The sequence below is a fragment of the Coturnix japonica genome, chromosome 1 (genome assembly GCF_054131305.1).
Source record: "Coturnix japonica strain WE chromosome 1, WE-NBRP24, whole genome shotgun sequence".
Lineage (NCBI taxonomy): Eukaryota > Metazoa > Chordata > Aves > Galliformes > Phasianidae > Coturnix > Coturnix japonica.
This window is the reverse complement of record NC_140663.1, coordinates 156,435,726-156,454,728: the sequence shown is the minus strand read 5'-3', so window position 1 is coordinate 156,454,728 and position 19,003 is coordinate 156,435,726. Positions and strand designations below refer to the sequence as shown.

Sequence of the window (19,003 nt, the reverse complement as noted above, 5' to 3'; positions counted from 1 at the left end):
TTCAACTCTTGCATCTGAAAGCACTGTCCAGACGCTTCCTGATCTTTGTCAGGCTTGGTGCTGTGCCCGCTGCCCTGGGCAGGCTGTTCCATGCCCACCACACTCTGGTGCAGACCCTTTCCCACAGTCTAGCTCCATGCCGTTCCTCTGGACCCTGTCTCTGTCACACAGAGCAGAGCTCAGCACTGCCCCTACGAGGAGCTGCAGCTGCCATCAGGTCTCCCCTCAACCTGCTCTGGACTGAGTAAACTCAGGGACCTCAGCTGCCGCTCTTCATACATCTTGCCCTACAGACCCTTCGTCATCTCTGTAGCCCTCCTTCAGATGCTCCATAATAATTTATGTCCTCATATTGTAGTGCCTTAAACATGGTAGCCCTGTGAGTCTAAAGAACAGCCTGAAATACAAGCACCCAATATAAGAGAAAAATTCAGGTTCTCTCTAGAGTCTATAAAGAGGCTTATGCATTTAAGACGAATAACTGCAAAAGGCAGCAAGAATTCATCTCCTGGTATCTCCACTTTTCTCCATTGGTAACTGTAGCTCAGGCAGCCAGATTAGAGTTGAAACAATTCTGAATGTCTACCACTATGTGAGATTAACTTCACTCTGGCAGCTCCTATTATAGAGTCTGAAGAATGGAGACAGGTCATTTAACTGACTTGGCACTGGGCCTTGAAATGAGCCTTCTGGCTCCTGGTATATCACATTGAGAAAGTCTTATATGTTGTATTCTTATCTGTACTTTCAGATGAGAAATAATAAAATGAGCCAAACACAAGGTAAGTTTAGTTACCTTCCCCTTCTCTGACATAAATCTGTTGCTGCTTTTTCTGTCTAGAAGACAAGGCAGACACACACATTTGTACAAAGAGTGACTATATTTCTTTCTTCCCATAAAAAAAAAAAAAAAAAAAAAAAAAAGTTAAGAATTCATGTTATTTTATCAGCAAAAATTATACTCTTACCTATCACCTGCAGTTCTACCCATAGCAAGTACATAGTACTGTAATGAAAGTATATTGTAAGCATTACCCGAAAAGGTTCTAATCATTCCATCATATTATTCATGTAAATGCATTCATACAATACTTATGATAGATTTTTAAAAATGAAATAGATGAAAGCAGAATACAGTATTATAACTTTTTATAAGGCTTTCTTTCCTGAAATAGTCCTAACAGTATCAGAATTTACGGGTTATGTCATCCTGTCTCCACTACTTTCCTAAAATGGGAAGGATGCACAAGAGGCAAGCTACATTCTCAAGATGTTTCAGATCCATGCAAAGGGAGGAGAAGGAGTTGGTGTCTTTTAATATGTACATGACAGGACAGGATTCAAGACTACTGAAGATAGCACTGGAATTAAAATCAGTCAGGTCATGGCTCTCAGTGTGTATTGCTGAGCAGTGGGAAATGGTGACCACTACATGGAAGGATTAAAACCTTCAGTGAAATTAAGAATTTTGCCTTGAACCTGTCAGTGCTATCAGAGAGTAGTAGAAGAATCAGCTTTGTATGATGTGACCTGCACAGTCTGGTGGCAGATCAGAAAGAGGAGGTGGAAAAATTAAGGGAGTATATATGGGAGATAGACTGGTGGATCCACAGGCATACGAGGATATTGATGTGTTCATTCACAGAGCTGTCTAGGGTAAATCAGCCAGCTGCATACTTTAAGACTACCTCTGCCAAGAACAAAAGAAGGGTGATTGTCATAGGAGACTTCCTTCTGAGGTGAACAGAGGGTGAAATATGCTGACCAGACCCTTCCTACAGGGAAACCAGCTCTCTCCCTGGAGATTTAGTCTAGAGGTGGCACATCGGAGACCTTATCACTATCCTCAGCTACCTGAAAAGAGACTGCAGGTAACTAGAGATAGGAAGAGAGGCAATTTCCTATACATATTTGCAAGCATAACACAAACAATGAAATAGTAGAGTGCATGAACAAGGGGGAAATCAGACATTCCCTGGCAATTCCTTCTTACTGACTGGAAGTCATTGCTTCTCGTTTGTTCATTTCTTTTCTCTTTTGTTGAGACTTTACAAGTGGCTGCATGAAAACGAATTGCCTAATTCAGTTCAAAGTAAAACATGAATTCCAAGAGGGAATGATAATCTAAATGTGAGCCCCATCCTGCCTTCATATAAATGGCAGTTAACACTTCACTCTGCTGGAAGTGGAACACATTCTTAAGTCCAGGGTAAGGATGAAGAATATTTGTGTTTGTGCTTGTTAGATGCCAAATCTTGTGACAACTACATTAAGACCAGAAGCCTTGCAGACATATGCAGATGTGACTGGTTGACAGAAATGTCTAAACACGAATGAATACAGCATCACAAACACTGATTTTCTGATCTGAAATACTTATGCACAAGGATGGTGTTTGGCTTTTTCTTCTTGCTTATGCTCTTTGCATGATTCTTCTCTTTCGGTCAGATAGGACTAGACAAGCAAATCTTATACATACCTGTTTCTCCCCACTGGGCTTCTTGTGGTTTAGGAGCAATTCCACGGCACCAACTACTTCTTTCCTTATGGCATGCAAAAGAGCATCTCCCACATATACATTAAAACTTAAGAGCAGCTCAATGAGCTCAAGGTTCTCATTTTCAATTGCAATAAGGAGTGCAGTTCTTCCCAGAGGATCAATGCAGTTAATATTGATCTTGAAATAAATTTCCGCTTCTTCCAAAGCTTTCTTCACAGTGGCATAATCTCCTTTCTCCACAGCATTCAGATAGGCTTTCTCTGAATGGGACAGTTCAGATTCTGCTCGTACAATACGAAGAGGGATACGATCTCTGTAGGGAGCGTTGACACTTCTTTTGTAGTAGAACTGGGCCATATTTTATGCCATTCTAATATTTCATCTCTGAAACATATTAAAAAAAAAAAAAAAAAAAAAAAAAAAAAAGATTAAATCAATAATATATGTAATATAATGCACCAGATTTTAAAATATATAACTTTATGAAACTCAAAGTGATGTTGAAAAAAGTAAATGTCTTCTATCAAAATAACCTGTGAAATCACCAACAAACATGGCAAAGAAGACACGTAACCATCTTGTTCATGCTTATCACTTAAAGTAAAATGCCAGAACTCAATATATATTTCTTAAACTCACAGCAAGAATGAGGTGACATAGCTTGCATCAGATGTGCGGCCACATTCCTTCACTAAGTTGTTCTATCTCATCTTTGCTGAAATTTGAGAGTGTACTCATACACAGTTGCTGTTTCCCAGTACCAGAAGGCAACATTTTTTCAGCTTGATTGTAGTACCAAGTATGTCACTTTCAGTCTTATTCCTTTGCCCTTCTAAAGGCGCCTAGCTGCTTTGAGTTACACCCATTATTCTTCGTGCACTCCAGACTTCTGTACCATGTCTCTGATATCCTATGCAACTCTAGTATCTGTGTGGTACACTGAATACAAATCTTCTTACCTATTTCTTTAGCTTGGAAAGTTTACATTAGGGATGAAATGGCCATTAGCTGTTAGCTCTGCCAAGTGCTCTTCAAATACCCTAGAAGCATAAATTAGTCTCCTCTGACTTATCTGAAATAGATAGGCCCAGACAGTACTGTTCAGTAGTGTACTTTCCTATTAAGATTTTGATTCAATCTCATATGCTATTAAGAAAAACATTCATACAAAATGCTTTTCCAGATAGCACTTACTAATATATAAATTAGAATCCAGAGCCTGAAAGGAAAAACAAAATTTATATAGGATGAAATCACAAGGACTGGTAGATAAAGATCATGGTTTTGATAATGCACTATTCTGGACTTAGATACTGAAACACTGCGAGTATGAAACAGCTCTAAAGGCTTGCAGTTGATAAAGTTTTTAATGACTTTACTTTTACTCTGTATTTATTGAGCAGGATCTTTTTCAAAACAAGCACCTTCTAAAGGGAATTTTCTTCCAGCTATATCTAACTTAAAAAAAAAAAAAAAAAAAAAAAAAAAAAAAAAAAAAAGACTTAAATGAACAGGGTACACACACATAAAAAATGCATTTACATTACAACAGTTAGCTAGTCAAAGAAATGCAGCTTCTTGTCATTTTATCTTTTTAAACAAAAGTTTGATTAATATTTTTTTCCAACATTGAAAAAGACATAAAGTAATGTTTATTTCATGAGGTCCTGACTGATTAAAAAAATCACAGGACAGTGTGAGAAATAGTGATTCATCTATTCCAGTCTCTGTATGCAGTGCAAGGAGAGGTAAGTACAAAGGCCATTACTATGTTGTTTTCTTTGTCTTCTGGAGCAGATCAGCAGGCTTGAGGCAGGCAGGTGGCAGCAAAGGAGATATTCTAGGAAGAATTTCCCTCTAGATCCATATATAGTCACTCAGCAATTGCACTTTGCAAACAAAATGTTTCCCAGTTCTTCCTCCAAGGCGTTATCAGTCTGCACCACAAGCTACAAGAGAGTGCACAGCTAGTGGATTATGTTCTGTTAAAGTCACTATGAGTAAAATACTTGCCTTTTGCACATATTTGTGCCCCTGAAGCGGAGATAACACATTATTATTTTTAATATACTACATTTTATCAGTTTGCTATTCACTCTCTTGTTTCACTGGCTCAAGAAGAAAACAAGAATATGTGCAATCAGTTCCAAATAAATAAATATCAATGTACATGTTCATATACAGATACCTACATGAAAGTTAGGTTGCTATGTTTTCATTATAGCTATGGAAATCTACAGCTCCATTCCACTGCCCATAAGCAGACATCTCTTGCTGAATGCTAAAGGGCATACCAGCTGGCTCCAGCTGCTTCTTATGGATAGGTTTCATGCCTCATATAGATAGGTAAAACTTAAATTCAAGCCGTGAAATGATGATACTCTGTAAGACCATTCACATGAAGATTATATAAGATTATATATTTCTGGAATACCTGAGTAACTATTACCCAATTCTGCCTATTTGTAAAACATACCCAGAATATTTTCATATTGAAGTGACTAAATGGGAACCCAGATGTTAAATGTCTTAGGAAAAAAAAAAAAAAAGTATCACTGCATGAAAAAGAAAGAGAAAAAAAAGAAAAAGAAAAAGAAAGAAAGGAAGGAAGAAAGGAAGGAAGGAAGGAAGGAAGGAAGGAAGGAAGGAAGGAAGGAAGGAAGGAAGGAAGGAAGGAAGGAAGGAAGGAAGGAAGGAAGGAAGGAAGGAAGGAAGGAAGGAAGGAAGGAAGGAAGGAAGGAAGGAAGGAAGGAAGGAAGGAAGGAAGGAAGGAAGGAAGGAAGGAAGGAAGGAAGGAAGGAAGGAAGGAAGGAAGGAAGGAAGGAAGGAAGGAAGGAAGGAAGGAAGGAAGGAAGGAAGGAAGGAAGGAAGGAAGGAAGGAAGGAAGGAAGGAAGGAAGGAAGGAAGGAAGGAAGGAAGGAAGGAAGGAAGGAAGGAAGGAAGGAAGGAAGGAAGAAAGGAGGAAAGGAGGAAAGGAGGAAAGAAAGAAAGAAAGAAAGAAAGAAAGAAAGAAAGAAAGAAAGAAAGAAAGAAAGAAAGAAAGAAAGAAAGAAAGAAAGAAAGAAAGAAAGAAAGAAAGAAAGAAAGAAAGAAAGAAAGAAAGAAAGAAAGAAAGAAAGAAAGAAAGAAAGAAAGAAAGAAAGAAAGAAAGAAAGAAGAAAGAAAGAAAGGAAGAAAGAAAGAAAGGAAGAAAGAAAGAAAGGAAGAAAGAAAGAAAGAAAGAAAGAAAGAAAGAAAGAAAGAAAGAAAGAAAGAAAGAAAGAAAGAAAGAAAGAAAGAAAGAAAGAAAGAAAGAAAGAAAGAAAGAAAGAAAGAAAGAAAGAAAGAAAGAAAGAAAGAAAGAAAGAAAGAAAGAAAGAAAGAAAGAAAGAAAGAAAGAAATGAAAAAGGAGGAGGTATTCATGTCAAAATAATCTTTACTAGATAGTTATGTCATGGCTGAAAATAAATTTGTTTTCAAAGTGCATATTTCTCCAAATTAAAATACTGAGCCTAGCTTTCCCACAGCTAGACAAAACAAGACACCATCAAATACCTTAAAAAAGTTTATCTTAATTATTTTTTAGCAGTAGTTTGAATTATTATATTAATTCCCAAGCTAGTTGTAGGAATGACAGCACAAACATTAATGAAAATATTGATTGATATTCTATTCATTTTTATAAAAAGTATTCAATGGCTTTCATTCCATTAGTCTGACCACATCATATGCTATGTGTTCTAATGTATATTTAAAGATATTTTAAGATATACTTTAACTATTTAGAGGATTTTTTCATAAATAGGATATTAAATCTACAAAATATTCCATCTCAATGCTGGTAAAAGTTTAGCTGTAAGCTAGCAATGTGGTATCAGTGGTTATGGCAGGACAGTTGGACTAGATGATCTTGTAGGTCCTTTCCAACCTGGTGATTTATGATTCTAAGCAATCATAAATAAAAATTACAGACATATTGACTCTTGTATTCAAGCCATTTCCCATGACGGAAGGTCGTTGTGCCTTACGGATTCTCCCACAGCACAATACAAGTCTGAAAGGGGCACTACTTCCCATGGAAGATTCATTTCAATCAGTAATAGGGGCAAAATCAATTTATTTAAATATCACCATTTATCTCTTCTGGTGTTTCTATAGAGGGACAGAGGTCTCTACAGGTCTCATGTAACACCTGCCTAACACCTGCCAGCCCAGTGCTGAAGTCCTGGCCATCTCAAATAGACACAAACACACAAATTCTGCTCTAGAAACTGATTCTTATCCTCTTTATTTACAGTTGAGAATAAGGTACTCCATAAGCGTGATTTCTATGACTTATTTTAGACTGCTGCAACAGGGGGAGAAAATTCATACCCTTCTTTAACATGGTTAAAAGCTAATTTAGATGTCATATCCCTTTTAATTGCCCTCTCATCTTGATTTATGACTATTCTAATGGTATTGCACACTGTCACCTATAAAACTTATCTTACTGTATTGATCAGATCTTTCTCCCTTCTTTGTAGTCTTCTGGTAATTCTTAATTTCCTTTTTAAGCTGATGACTCAGACAATTGAGTTTAAAATCCTTTTTGACACATTTTTAAATGTCTTTTTGAAAGTAAAATTTTTCATTACACTTTGTGCTTCTAACTAAAAAAACAACAACAACAAAAACAAAACAAAACAAAAGACACCACTAAGACACTTTGTGTTATCCTTTACTTCAAATGAATTTGGCTAGCTATTGATGTAAGGAACCACTGTCAGAGGGCATGCTGAAGTTCTGCAAGCTTCGAATTTCATATATGCTGGTAATTATAAATAATGAGAAATCTCAGCAACAGAGCCAGTTTTTCAGCACTTTGGTGTTATTTCCAGCAGAAAAATAATTTATGAGAAAATATTCACAGACCTGGAATAGGCAGTAGCTTGAGGCTCACAATAGTCCCTTGAAAAGGAGAATCTTATTTAAATATTTTACCAGGTGGTAAAGCAATCTGATTTACTAGATTTTCTAGCACCCTTTCCACAGTCAGAAAGCCAACACTGCGGGGAAAAAAGTGAAATAGATATTGATATTGGAAGATATTGACTGAGATAACTTATAGAAGCTGTACCCACTTAAGCATGGGCATTCATTTATACTCACCACAAACTAATATTTCAAATAAGATGTGAAACTTCCTAAGAAGTAACTATAGATGCTTCTGGGGAAACCAGCACAGTTCAGACAAGTGAACTCAAAGATTTGTCTGTCATCTCCTAAAACTACTTTATATGTACTTTTCAAGGCAAAGGAGAGAATCTGACATTTGTTATATTAATGAAAGCATGAAATTTTCTTCCCAAAATAGATCTGTGACAGACTAACTATAATCTGACACAGAATCCTATCTGATACACAGTAAAAATGATGTTCAAAGGGAATGAATGAAAACAAGACACCAGCTCTTGAAACCCTTAATCCAAAAGTATGAAGTTCCTCCAATTTCAGTTACCATGACAGACTGTTAGGTTTGAAGAACAAAAGAAATGCAGAAAAACAGTTTATTTCTGATCCCAGTATCAGAAATATTATACTGGTGTATAAGTGAATGTTTAGACAAGTAAATTAAGCATGCTTCTAGTACTGAGGTCAGCTGCATGAGTTGTGCCCATACTGTTAAAGTCTCAGGCCAAAAATAGGATAGATGAATGAAAACTATCTACTGGGAATAAATCGTGGTCCATGCTAACTCCAAAATTGTGTCTGGAAATTGTGCAGGAAGACCTTAATTATTTGAAGCCAAGAATATTCCAAGGACTGCTATAACAATATCAGACACAGCTAATGGAGATCCACTGCCCATGCATGTCTCCCAGCACTATTTATTATACATTTCTTAGAGCTGACAATACAATATACAGGGTCTTCTCCTGAAAGTCATTTGTTGTTATCTATAATCAGTTTCAGACCTGAAAGCTAACAGTAGCAGATGTAGCAATTTGGACTTTAACATGAAGTCATGCATACAGAAGATAAACTAGAAAGTGTAACACAATGTATATTATCTAAGAGGCTGATGATTGATTTGGAATAGAGTGAAATGTTTTATTTGTCCTATGTCTTAAAGTACCCTTTAACCGAGTTCCAGTAAAGCAAAGAACATGACATAGTATACAGCTGTCAGTGGACATAAAGAAGCAGGCTGTCTTGTTTTCTGCTTAAATATATTCTGGGCTCACGTTCTGCAAAACAGGGCATTAACTAGAAGTTGTTCTTAATTTTCAGAGCCACAGTGGATACAAAACAGATTAAACCCTTCCAAATTCTTACACTAGAAGCTTTAAAGATTGCGTCCCAGGAGAAGATAATGCTGACATGGAATGTGATGAACATTACCTTTCACTGTATTATTGCTATTTCATAGCAATATTTTGGTTTTAAAGCATAATGCTCCCTGTATAGAGTAAGGATGCTCTGTATGTTCGCTTTGGCCAAATAAGAGAAAACTTTCATCTTCCAGAAATGACATCACACCAGATTTCAGTGGAGAAAGGCAGATTCCTCTTGAAACAGTGATATTTAACTTTAAGACTGTCATCAGCTTGAGAAATGCCAAAAGATCAGATTTAGTGGCTTCTGGAAAAAAAGAGGCATTAGAAATGAGATGTACAGAGTCAAAGATTGCATTAGAGTAGGATGATTTGGGGCCAGGCACTTGCTATTGCAAACCCATGTAAGTGTTAAAGACAGAAGCATTCAAGAACTTTCTTCTTCAAATACAGCTAAAACTGAACACAATTTCGCTAAATGCTCTCCAAGAAAAACTGAACAGCTGCTCGCATGATATAAAAGAAGAGCACCACAAACATAGAGAAATACTATTAGATGCTGGTATCATTCTAGTACATAATATATTTGTTCATCTTTCCAGCTTTATTCAAACTAGAAAGAGATATTCTTTGAACAAAAACCTACCAAACAACCAAGTGTATAAACAAACAAACAAAAAAATAAAAATAAAAAAAAAAAAAAAAATAGTGGAACACCATACTTGGCAGCAGTATGCAAAGAACGTCAGGAAAATAAGGAATTAAGCCTGAATCCTGAACTATTTGCTTCTGCTCAGAGGGGAATATTGAAATAGAACATAGAAGAGAGGACTGCTTTCAATTTACCGACACAAACTTGCTTTTTGAAATGATGGAGCATGGATGATGGCACCACAGCCTACATGTTGTAGGCAGACAGTTTGATTGGGAGGACAGAGAAGGCAGTAAAAGAGATACTGATCTTAATGAATGGCTGTACCATCCATCTGAGTTGATATCCATGTCTGTTTGGCTGGTGTTTTTCTTCTGGGCAAATTGAGGGAACTACACAAAATAATTTTTAAGAGAAAGTACTTCAGTGTCATCTGGCTACATAGAAGACCTTCTTCCAGCATTCCAAACAGTACTGCCGACCTTTTGCTTTATGAGTGTGATCATGCAAAGTTCTTACAGCACACTGAACATTTCCCAGAAGATGTGGGAGGGATAGGTAATGTTTCTCTAACTCTCCCCAAGCATGGGAGAAAAAGCAAATATGCAGTTTTTTCTGAGAAAAATGAGAAGGCTGGGCAGCAAGACTCAGACTGTAAAAGCTGTCTTGAGAAAAAGGGAGGCAGAATAGCTTGGAAAAGACATGGCAGGACTTTTTCTGAAGCACTGCTTGTGGGAGTTATGCTACGTGTATCAGTGATATTTCTGTGCTTCAGGATACATTTACGAGAAGATCTACATCTTCCCATGCTTCACATGAAGAAGTTCTAAGCAAAACGAAGTTTGGCCAGAAAAGGGAGGTTGTGGGAAGACTGCCCAAATACATTTAGTACGGAAGTCCTAATAAAAACACTTCAATGAGGATCCTTTTTTCAGATGTACAAGCAAGGCTACACTAAGAATAACTTGTGATGCATTCTAGTGTTTAGGACTGGTAACATACCAGTTACAAAGAGATAATTGTACAAATATATGCATTCCAATAAACTTTTCTTTACTGGCTACTGCTGTCAGAGTGGTATGTGCAAGGAAGTAAGAAATGAAGACTCGTTATGGGAAACTAGTCAGTTGTCAGAATTTCTTGGTCTGTGACCATACAGGCTGTTAATGGTTTTGCCCTCTACTTATTCACAGGCATGTGAGGCAGTGCATTTTACTGTATTTAACTAAAAGACTTTATTAAAAAATACAACTCGAAAAATACTATCTAAGTTCAGCTACTAATAATATCACAATAGCTCATGCAGAAAGAACTATAATGATGAATCAAAATCAAACTGAGATACTGAGATCAAAGCAAATCAATAACATTTAATAGTGGGCAATGTTTCAAAATCAAACCAGATTCCAAAAAATCTTTTTACATAACTCTAGCAAAGACCACTCTCTATTGGCTATAAGCTCCAGTGAAAGAAATGAAATTTATATTTTGGTTAGTTAAGTAGTTAAAACATCAAATCAAAACCACTTTCTGGACATGAGTCTGACAAAGCTAGTCATAATTTATTTCTCAAGAAACTAAATTATCATGTGTCGACTAACCCTTCTGTCCTTGTAGCAGTAAAGACTTCAGAGAATAGAACAGAAAACCACAAATCTGTCAAATTCTATTTACCAGAAGTCATAAAATGACAAGTTTGTGTCACTCATGACCTTTAAATGTATAGAACAGACATACCCAAATGAAAAATGTAATGAGGTATTACATAAAGCTGCTTGAAGCCAAGGGAACATTCCTTTTCAGAAGTTTGTCTGCTTGGACAAAATGTGACATATGCAGATGCACAAATCACAGAATCAGAGAATGGTTGCGTCTGAAAGGGTCCACCTGGGATCACCTAGTCCAAGCAAGGTCACCTACAGTATTTTACCCTGGATTGCATCCAGATGAGTTCTGAACATCTCCAGAAGAGACTCCACATCATCTTTGGGCAGCCTGTTCCACAGCTTTGTCAGCCTCACAGTGAAAGCTTTTTCTCATATGCTGATGGAACTGTGTTTAAGTTTGAGCCCACTGACTCTTACCCTGTTGCTAGGCATCACAGAAAACAGGGTGGACCCATCTTCTGAATGGATTCCTTCCCTTAAAATACCTGTACGCATTAATAAGATCCCCCGTCAGTCTTCTCCAGCCTGAACAAGCCCAACTCTATAAGTCTCCCTTCATCAAAGAGATGCTCCAACCCCCTAATCATCACAATTCAGGATTAAAAGTCTCTTGCTAAATGAGAATAGAAGTTAAAACATAGAGAATAACAGTAAGAGATTTCTCATCACCTGTAAGTGGTGAAACCAGAAAATTTTCATGTGGATACCCTATCTCATGCAGGCATGTCTAATATACTTCTCTACAGATCCCCTATCAAGCAGTAATTATCTAAGCTTGAGAACTGACAGAGTACTTTGAGTACCTCTTAAGAAACTAATGTTTTCTTTCTTGGATTAAAAATTCAGAAGATTTTAAATCACCGTATTATAATATGAAGGTCTTAAAAGCAGATCATCTGAAAGTGCTAACAATACAGCTACCCAACACACAATTATCACCTGCTCTCTGAAGTACTATGCAAAGCCTTTTATATTATACAATAACTCTTCTCCCAGACATGTAATAATTTCAGTATGATATTCACAGGAAAATTATATTTGACAGAGACAGAAATAGGAAATCAATGATTGATTTAAACATTTTTCTCTATGGAAAATACGTCTTCTTGTGATTTCCAATCAACAAAGGATTAATTATGTGTTCATTTAGGCCAGGTTTTCAATTACCTAGCTTATCAGCAACAATGCAGATTTATCCCTGGAATGAGGGAGTAGGCAACTTCTTTTAAAAGTATCTGTGGTATGTCTCCTGCACCTAGAGCCAAAAGTTCGTCTAAACGCAAACTAGCCCATCTTAGAGTTAAAATCTCAATACGAGAATACTTGCTTGGCAAGGCAATCAGATAAAAGCTGGAGGTAACAGGGAGTGCCATGGATATCTCAGCAAAATGAAACTTGTTTACCAGGAACTCTTTGAAACATTATTTTAGCTGAGAAGAAATTCAGAAGTTGTAGTAGAGCCACAGATGTAAAGACTAGCACAAATATCTCATATGAACTCCATCACCAGGCAGGTCAAGAAAAAATCAGCACTGCTTCTTCATCCTGGGAAGCCTGAAGTAGAAGAACCTGGTCACCAAGCCCAACCTCTTTATCAGACATGGTTCCCTCAGACAATTTTTTTTAGAGCAGATCAGACTCCCTGTTAGTCGTAACTGGTATCCCTGGGCTTGACCCAACTTCTCTGCTGTTCCTGTGAGCATTGGGGAACAGAACATTATCTCTCTGACAGGACTATTTTCTCAATCCTAAATCAAGTTCAGTTGTTGAAGATTGCTCTCAGGATTATCTTTCTTCAGAATATTTGGAGAGAAAACCACCTCTCTCCTAGACTTGATTTTGCCAGGCTGCACAAATTTGTGCAAATTCTCCTTGCATTAATCAGCTCCCAACCCAGTGCTTTACTTTTAGTCAGTTTTCTCTTTACTTACATGCATCACATAGTTCTCTGGATCTGTTAGTACTCAGTAAGTCTTTGACTCTGTGACCTCTTGTAGTTATGAATGTCAAACGTTCCCTGTGAACTGCATGAACTTTATTCTTGTAAAGTTTATTCTAAATATACCTGTCATCATTTTCCTTTACTAAGATATTACTTTGTTTTTTATTTATAAAATCTTCCTCTCTTCCAGTTTGTCAGGTTCGTCAGTGAGGAAAAACAGAGGTCAGTCATCAAGAAGAGAAGTTTATAGTGTTTACAGTTTTCTGAGTCAATAAAGTAAATCTATCTCAAACTTGCAAATGTAAGGGATAAATACTGTAGATATTAAGGATATTAAGTGGTGCTGCACCTAGACTCACTCTATCTAAATTTAGACAGCTTTCTAGAGTTGTTAAGCTGGAACGTATTTATCTTGGAGTCCTTCTAATTTTATTGGAGAAACAGAATGAGAGTTCTCTGCAAACATTTCAGTTAAAACAGTTCGAATCTAGGCCTGCCCATGTGCATGTTAAGAAGTTTCTGAACCAAAGATGTTCAGAAAGTTCATTCTGTAAAGAAGAAATTGCAAATCTGACATGGGATTTGGTCAAAACCAAAAGAAGATGGATGATGGAAGACATGTTCCTACCTTGATTAGGGATATCTCATGTTACAAGGTATATGTAGGTATCTGCCAGTATTGTACGTCATGTAAAGTAATTGTCTAACTCCAAGACCTGGGAGTTCAGGAAGAGTTCACTTTACAGGAACCCTATTTCTTATTCTAATTCCCTTTTTAAAAAAATGCTCATAGCAGCAGTGATGGCCTACACAATAGGCGGTAGCATTCATTCTCTTTCAGATACGGTGCTAAAGCAACATTGGTGGACACTGAAAATCTCCTGAAAGATCCTGAAAGACCAAAGAAGCTTACACATGTACAAGGGATATATATATACAGTATAAATTAAATACTACCTACTTCTACTCAAGATTGGTTTTCTAAAACGAGAATCACAGATGCATAGAATCACAGAAACACCAAGGTTGGTCCTACAGGATCATTTAGTCTAACTATTCACTTACCACCAACATTCTCCCATTAGACCATGTCCCTTAGCACATCTAAACATTTCTTGAACACCTCCATTAAAGGTGACTTATTTACCTCCCTAGGCATTCTATTACAAGATGACCTTAAAATGCAGACACAATCACCACTCTGCAAGGGTATCCCATATTTTTCTGTAGTCTGCTGCATGCTACCATTACACAGTTACCTACTGAATGTAGGGATTTATTTCAAATAAAGTTGCTAGTGATGGAGTTTCCATTTACAAATAGCGCAATTTTCTTCTAAAAATGAAATGATACATGAAGCTGAGCATAATCCACATAAACCAAAGGCAAAACTACTGGTGAACCCAAAAAGGCTTTTAGAAATACTATTATATACTTCTACTACAACATCATTGTGCTTTATCTTGAAAGCAATTTATTTCTCACCTCCATTCTTCTATTAAAATATCTCTGCAGAATACACTTGTTTAGAAATCAGATTTCAAGTCTAAAATTTCTCGTGGACACTTGTTCAAGCATCTGCTTATAGAACAACTTTTCTAACTTCCTGACTGCATGATACATTTTTAGAAAACAATAATATCTCCAACTCCAAGTTACTGAGTCACTCTGGAATTCATTTTAAAGGAAGGATTAAAGTTGTCTTTAACAGAAATAGATGGATTACCTGAATTATCATTTTCCACTTAGGAAGGAATTCAGTTTTATCTCTGACTTCAGGAAATAAGGAGAAATTGAAATAATGCTATTTTGGTACTGAACTTCTGTAATAAACTTATTTCCGTAGACAAGGAACAATGCAACATTATCAATATGAAAATAACAGTTTGGTGCAGTAAAAAGCCAATAGCTTGTAAAAGTAATATATGCTAAGATGCAATCTACAGCATTTTTTGTTTCATCTTCTCAGTTATTAAACTGCCATGATAATATAAAATCAGGCCAATACTATGAATCATAAACACAGTTCCAAAACACAGGCCTAAAAATTAATATCAGCATATTTTAAAATTATTATTTTTTAAATGACATTCTTCAGTTTTCATCCAAGTCAATGTAGACTTTCAGAAAATTGTAAACTAAAGTCATAACACATCTCAAAAGTGTTTACACAGATTTTGGAACACAAGGAGATCAACACAAAATAAGTTGGCTTCAGGTTGCAGTGTAAAGCAGAAGACCTGATCCAAGATGAATTTTGGTTGCCAGGAAAACTTGCAAAAAAGGGAAGCAAAGCCATAGAGAAAATTGTTCATGAAGCTTATTAGAAAGGACATGTCAGGACTTGATGAAAGAAAAACAAGTATTCAGGATAGGTATACAGGGAGAAGAGCAAAGCACAAATGAAAGTGCAAAGAAATGCTGAAAAATTAACGATGACTGTCTTATAAATTCCATGCCCATAGGGTGCACTAACTAAATAAAGAACACATTATTCTGACTTGACAGTAACATCTTCCCTGAAAGCACAGCTAGCACATTTTATCTCAGCAACATGCACTCCAGCCATCACTTCCCTATCACCAAACTGCCTCCTGGTGTTCTCTGCAGGGATCTCCATCAGTCCCTCCTGTGCTTCTCCACATGCTTCATGGGGCCAACTATGCTGAACACCAAACAGTGCTGAAGTGGGTTAGTGCACTGATGCTCTAACCAACAACGATGTTTTCTATTTGAGGAAATCTAAAATTATGTAATGACATTTTTTTTCCATTGAGAGCTACAATTCCAGATGTGCAAAAGCCCTTGAGAAATGATCAGAAAAGTTTAACCTGTCATCATCCACTGTAAAAACAGTTTATATGTTTTACCACAGCTCTGTGGGAAAAAGTGGGCAATTATCTTTAAAGCAGCCAATTTAAAGTGAAGGATGGTGAATGGAAAGATGATTCTCTTTGGGAAGGATTAAGAATCAGAAAATTCAAACTCATTGTTTTACTTCAGGAAAAAATGTAAGGGTATGAGATGCCAAGGATAGCATGTTCATGGAGCACACATTCTCCTAAATTCACTACTTAGAACAAAAGGGAAAATACACCTGTGTCACGGGTTACTTTGTGCTCTGCTTTAGTGCTTAGTCAACTCAGGCTGAGGAAGGAAGTGCTGGAAGAGGTTTTAGCCATTCTCATGGAAAAAAACAAGCAAATGAATAAACATCAACTTTGCTTTTCAGAAATCAGAGTCTTTCTAGAATAATCACACTCAGTTGCTCAGACAATTTAAAGGCAGTATAATTTGGATGTCTCCTGTGCAGGGTAGTTCCACTGCTAATTGCACAGTGGTATGTCAGGAAGAACTTAATCAAACTAATTGTCTGAAAACATAAGGTCAAACCCACTGTAGAAAAAGCAGCTGGTAATAAAATTCTTCTCTTGTCAGACACAATTATTCTGTTTGAACAAATGAGGGTAGCTTGAATCTGCAAACTGTGAAGATCAGTAAGAGAAGAAAATGTTCACCATTTTAGCAGTGGCTTAGCTGGCAGGACTGGGACAGAAGTTAAATTGAACATACACACAAAATGGGAAGTGGATCAAGCAACAGAATGTGTCCATCTGAACATGGCAAATTGCACAGAACTGAGAATCGCAGCTCATGTCAGGGGACTCTAAAAGTGCATTCATATTTATTTCTGAGAAACAAACAACCGTTTGGATGAGAGCTATGTCAAAGTGCTGCATATATTTGACAATCATTTACTGACAAGTTCTTTCTGGCAATCTCATGTCCTCCAACTACTTTTTGGAGAGTAAAACTGTAGGTGGGATTCAACTCAGAGTTATGACACCTATGTTAACTGTCTAAATGTAGACACTAGCATTTGAGGTAAGTCCCTAAATAACCTGTGTTGTCAGTGGATAGCCAGTATGGCATTAATTTTACTCAAACAAAGAATGTGATGAGCATATGCTTCTTTGGCTACAGGTGTAAGGCAGACAGGATGCCATCCTAGATGGCATTAAACACCTATCTTTAGGCCACTCAACCACAACTTCATTCAGTGCAAATAGCAGCATTTATAAAGTGATTCTTCTCATCTTAGTTTAGCTGCAACGCTCCAGGCTACACTTGCATGCTTACAGGCACCTGTATATGGATCCCGTGTAGGTCTGGAGCTGAATCCTATCTGAGCAGAATTTGCTTGCCTAAATAGTGGTGTGTAGAGTCATAGGATGGTACGTTAGGGTGTCAGAGATGTTCACAAAGGACTAACAAGCATGAAACAAGCCCACCGGGGACCCATGCCCTTCTGGAATGACAGCTAAGAAACTTTTCTGCCACTGCATGTGTGTATGCTGCCCAAGAATCAGTGCTCCTGCTAACAGGCCTGAGTCTCATTCACCAGATGGTTGCTTTATTATCTAAACTCAACAGTATTTAGACATAAAATGTGAGTAGGGAAAGTAGAGGTCCCTGAAACTGAGCAGGGAAAAGTCATGACAGGCAGTACTTTCTTACCAGGTGCACTCTGCCACGCTACTCATTAAGAAGAGCCAAGGAATATGCTGAGTTTAGAAGATCACTGAGGAAGAAGGAATACACATAATGCACAACAAAGCAGTTGCAATGACAGGGGTGCTACTGCCAAAGTGCTCCTTGCCAGTGTAGTCTATTGAAACCCATATACTAGGTCAAAGGGCTGGAAAGCAACATGTCTTTTTCTCCCTGATGTTAGAAGGCCAGCAAGGATTGTCTTCAAGGAAGACAGCAACATATTGGTATGGATGGGTACTTACACCTCACTGCATGATCTGGAGTTTACCATGTACTTGTTGCTGCTAATAACAAAGTCAAGAATGCCTTCTGTTAAATCTGTATCTGAGGAAGGAAGAGATGATACATTAGCAGTTATCTTTTGGCACACACAAAGCTGTTGCAGGCACTTTGCGGGTAAGTAAAGTTTTTGCCTTGACACGAAGTGCTATCAGGCAACAGGGTGTCATCATCCCACAGTTTGGTACCTTGTTACACCACATTTAAGCAGACGTCAGAGCCCTTCTGGGCTGCCATCTGGTTGCTCCCAATCTCTGATACTTGGTTCAGTATTTGCCCTGTTAGTGTTACATACTGACAGGATTATCTCAGAGGTAGCAAGATTTCCCAATAATTTTCAGATACATGATTTTCCTACTACATTAGAAAGGCAAAACACCATGGAATATAAATGATGAATACGTATGCAAGTTCAGCACCAGAGGGAAAAGTTTCACAGCCCAACACAGTTCAGTATTAAAAAGGCTTTTGAGATGTTAAGCTGATATTTTACTTTGCTAACTTTCACCCCATTACTTCTATTTATATTCATAATGACCTAGTTAAGTACATGTTGTCAACTGCCTGCTTATTGAAAACCATTCCACCTAGCTACTGTCATGTATGCAATCAATTAACTAGAAAGACTTGGGATATGCTGGTTATATGTGTGCCTTTTGCTAGGGAACAATGAGCCATGGTTTTTATTACATTCAAGATTTGTTGCTGTTGTATTTTCAGAGGTGACAACATAAGAAACTTCAGTAGTGTCATGAAGCAAGAGTTTTTAACCTTACCTTTACCTTTTTAACTCTTCATGTAACTTCTCAGTTCATCCACACATCTCCTCCAATAAAAAACAAAACAAAATCAAACAAAAGGCTAAACTAAAAATACTAACTGTGAGGAAGTCAAGACAGCTGTCTTGAGAAAACTGTTAGCAGCCTATCTTTCAAAATTTATTTTGAGTCAGGTGAGAAAGAAGGTAGAAGTGAAGAGCTGGATTGGCTAGTGACCAGCTCTACCTTTTTCCAAGTCCAGTTTCACTTGATGAGATTGGAGGTTTGGATCTAACCTATGTATGTTCATGAAAGGCAGGTCCTGTTTGACAAAACTCACATCCTATGATCAAG

At 37.2% G+C, this 19,003-nt stretch overlaps 1 protein-coding gene across 1 annotated transcript in view; it reads right to left on the bottom strand.

Moving 5' to 3' along the window:
- Positions 1-19,003, bottom strand: part of TRPC4 (transient receptor potential cation channel subfamily C member 4) — a 133,647-nt gene that overhangs the window by 80,357 nt on the left and 34,287 nt on the right. The window contains exon 2 of the mRNA XM_015851914.3: positions 2,480-2,884. Within this exon, the coding sequence (XP_015707400.2) occupies positions 2,480-2,857 (378 nt within the window). The 5' untranslated portion in view covers positions 2,858-2,884. The remainder of the gene's footprint in view (positions 1-2,479; positions 2,885-19,003) is intronic.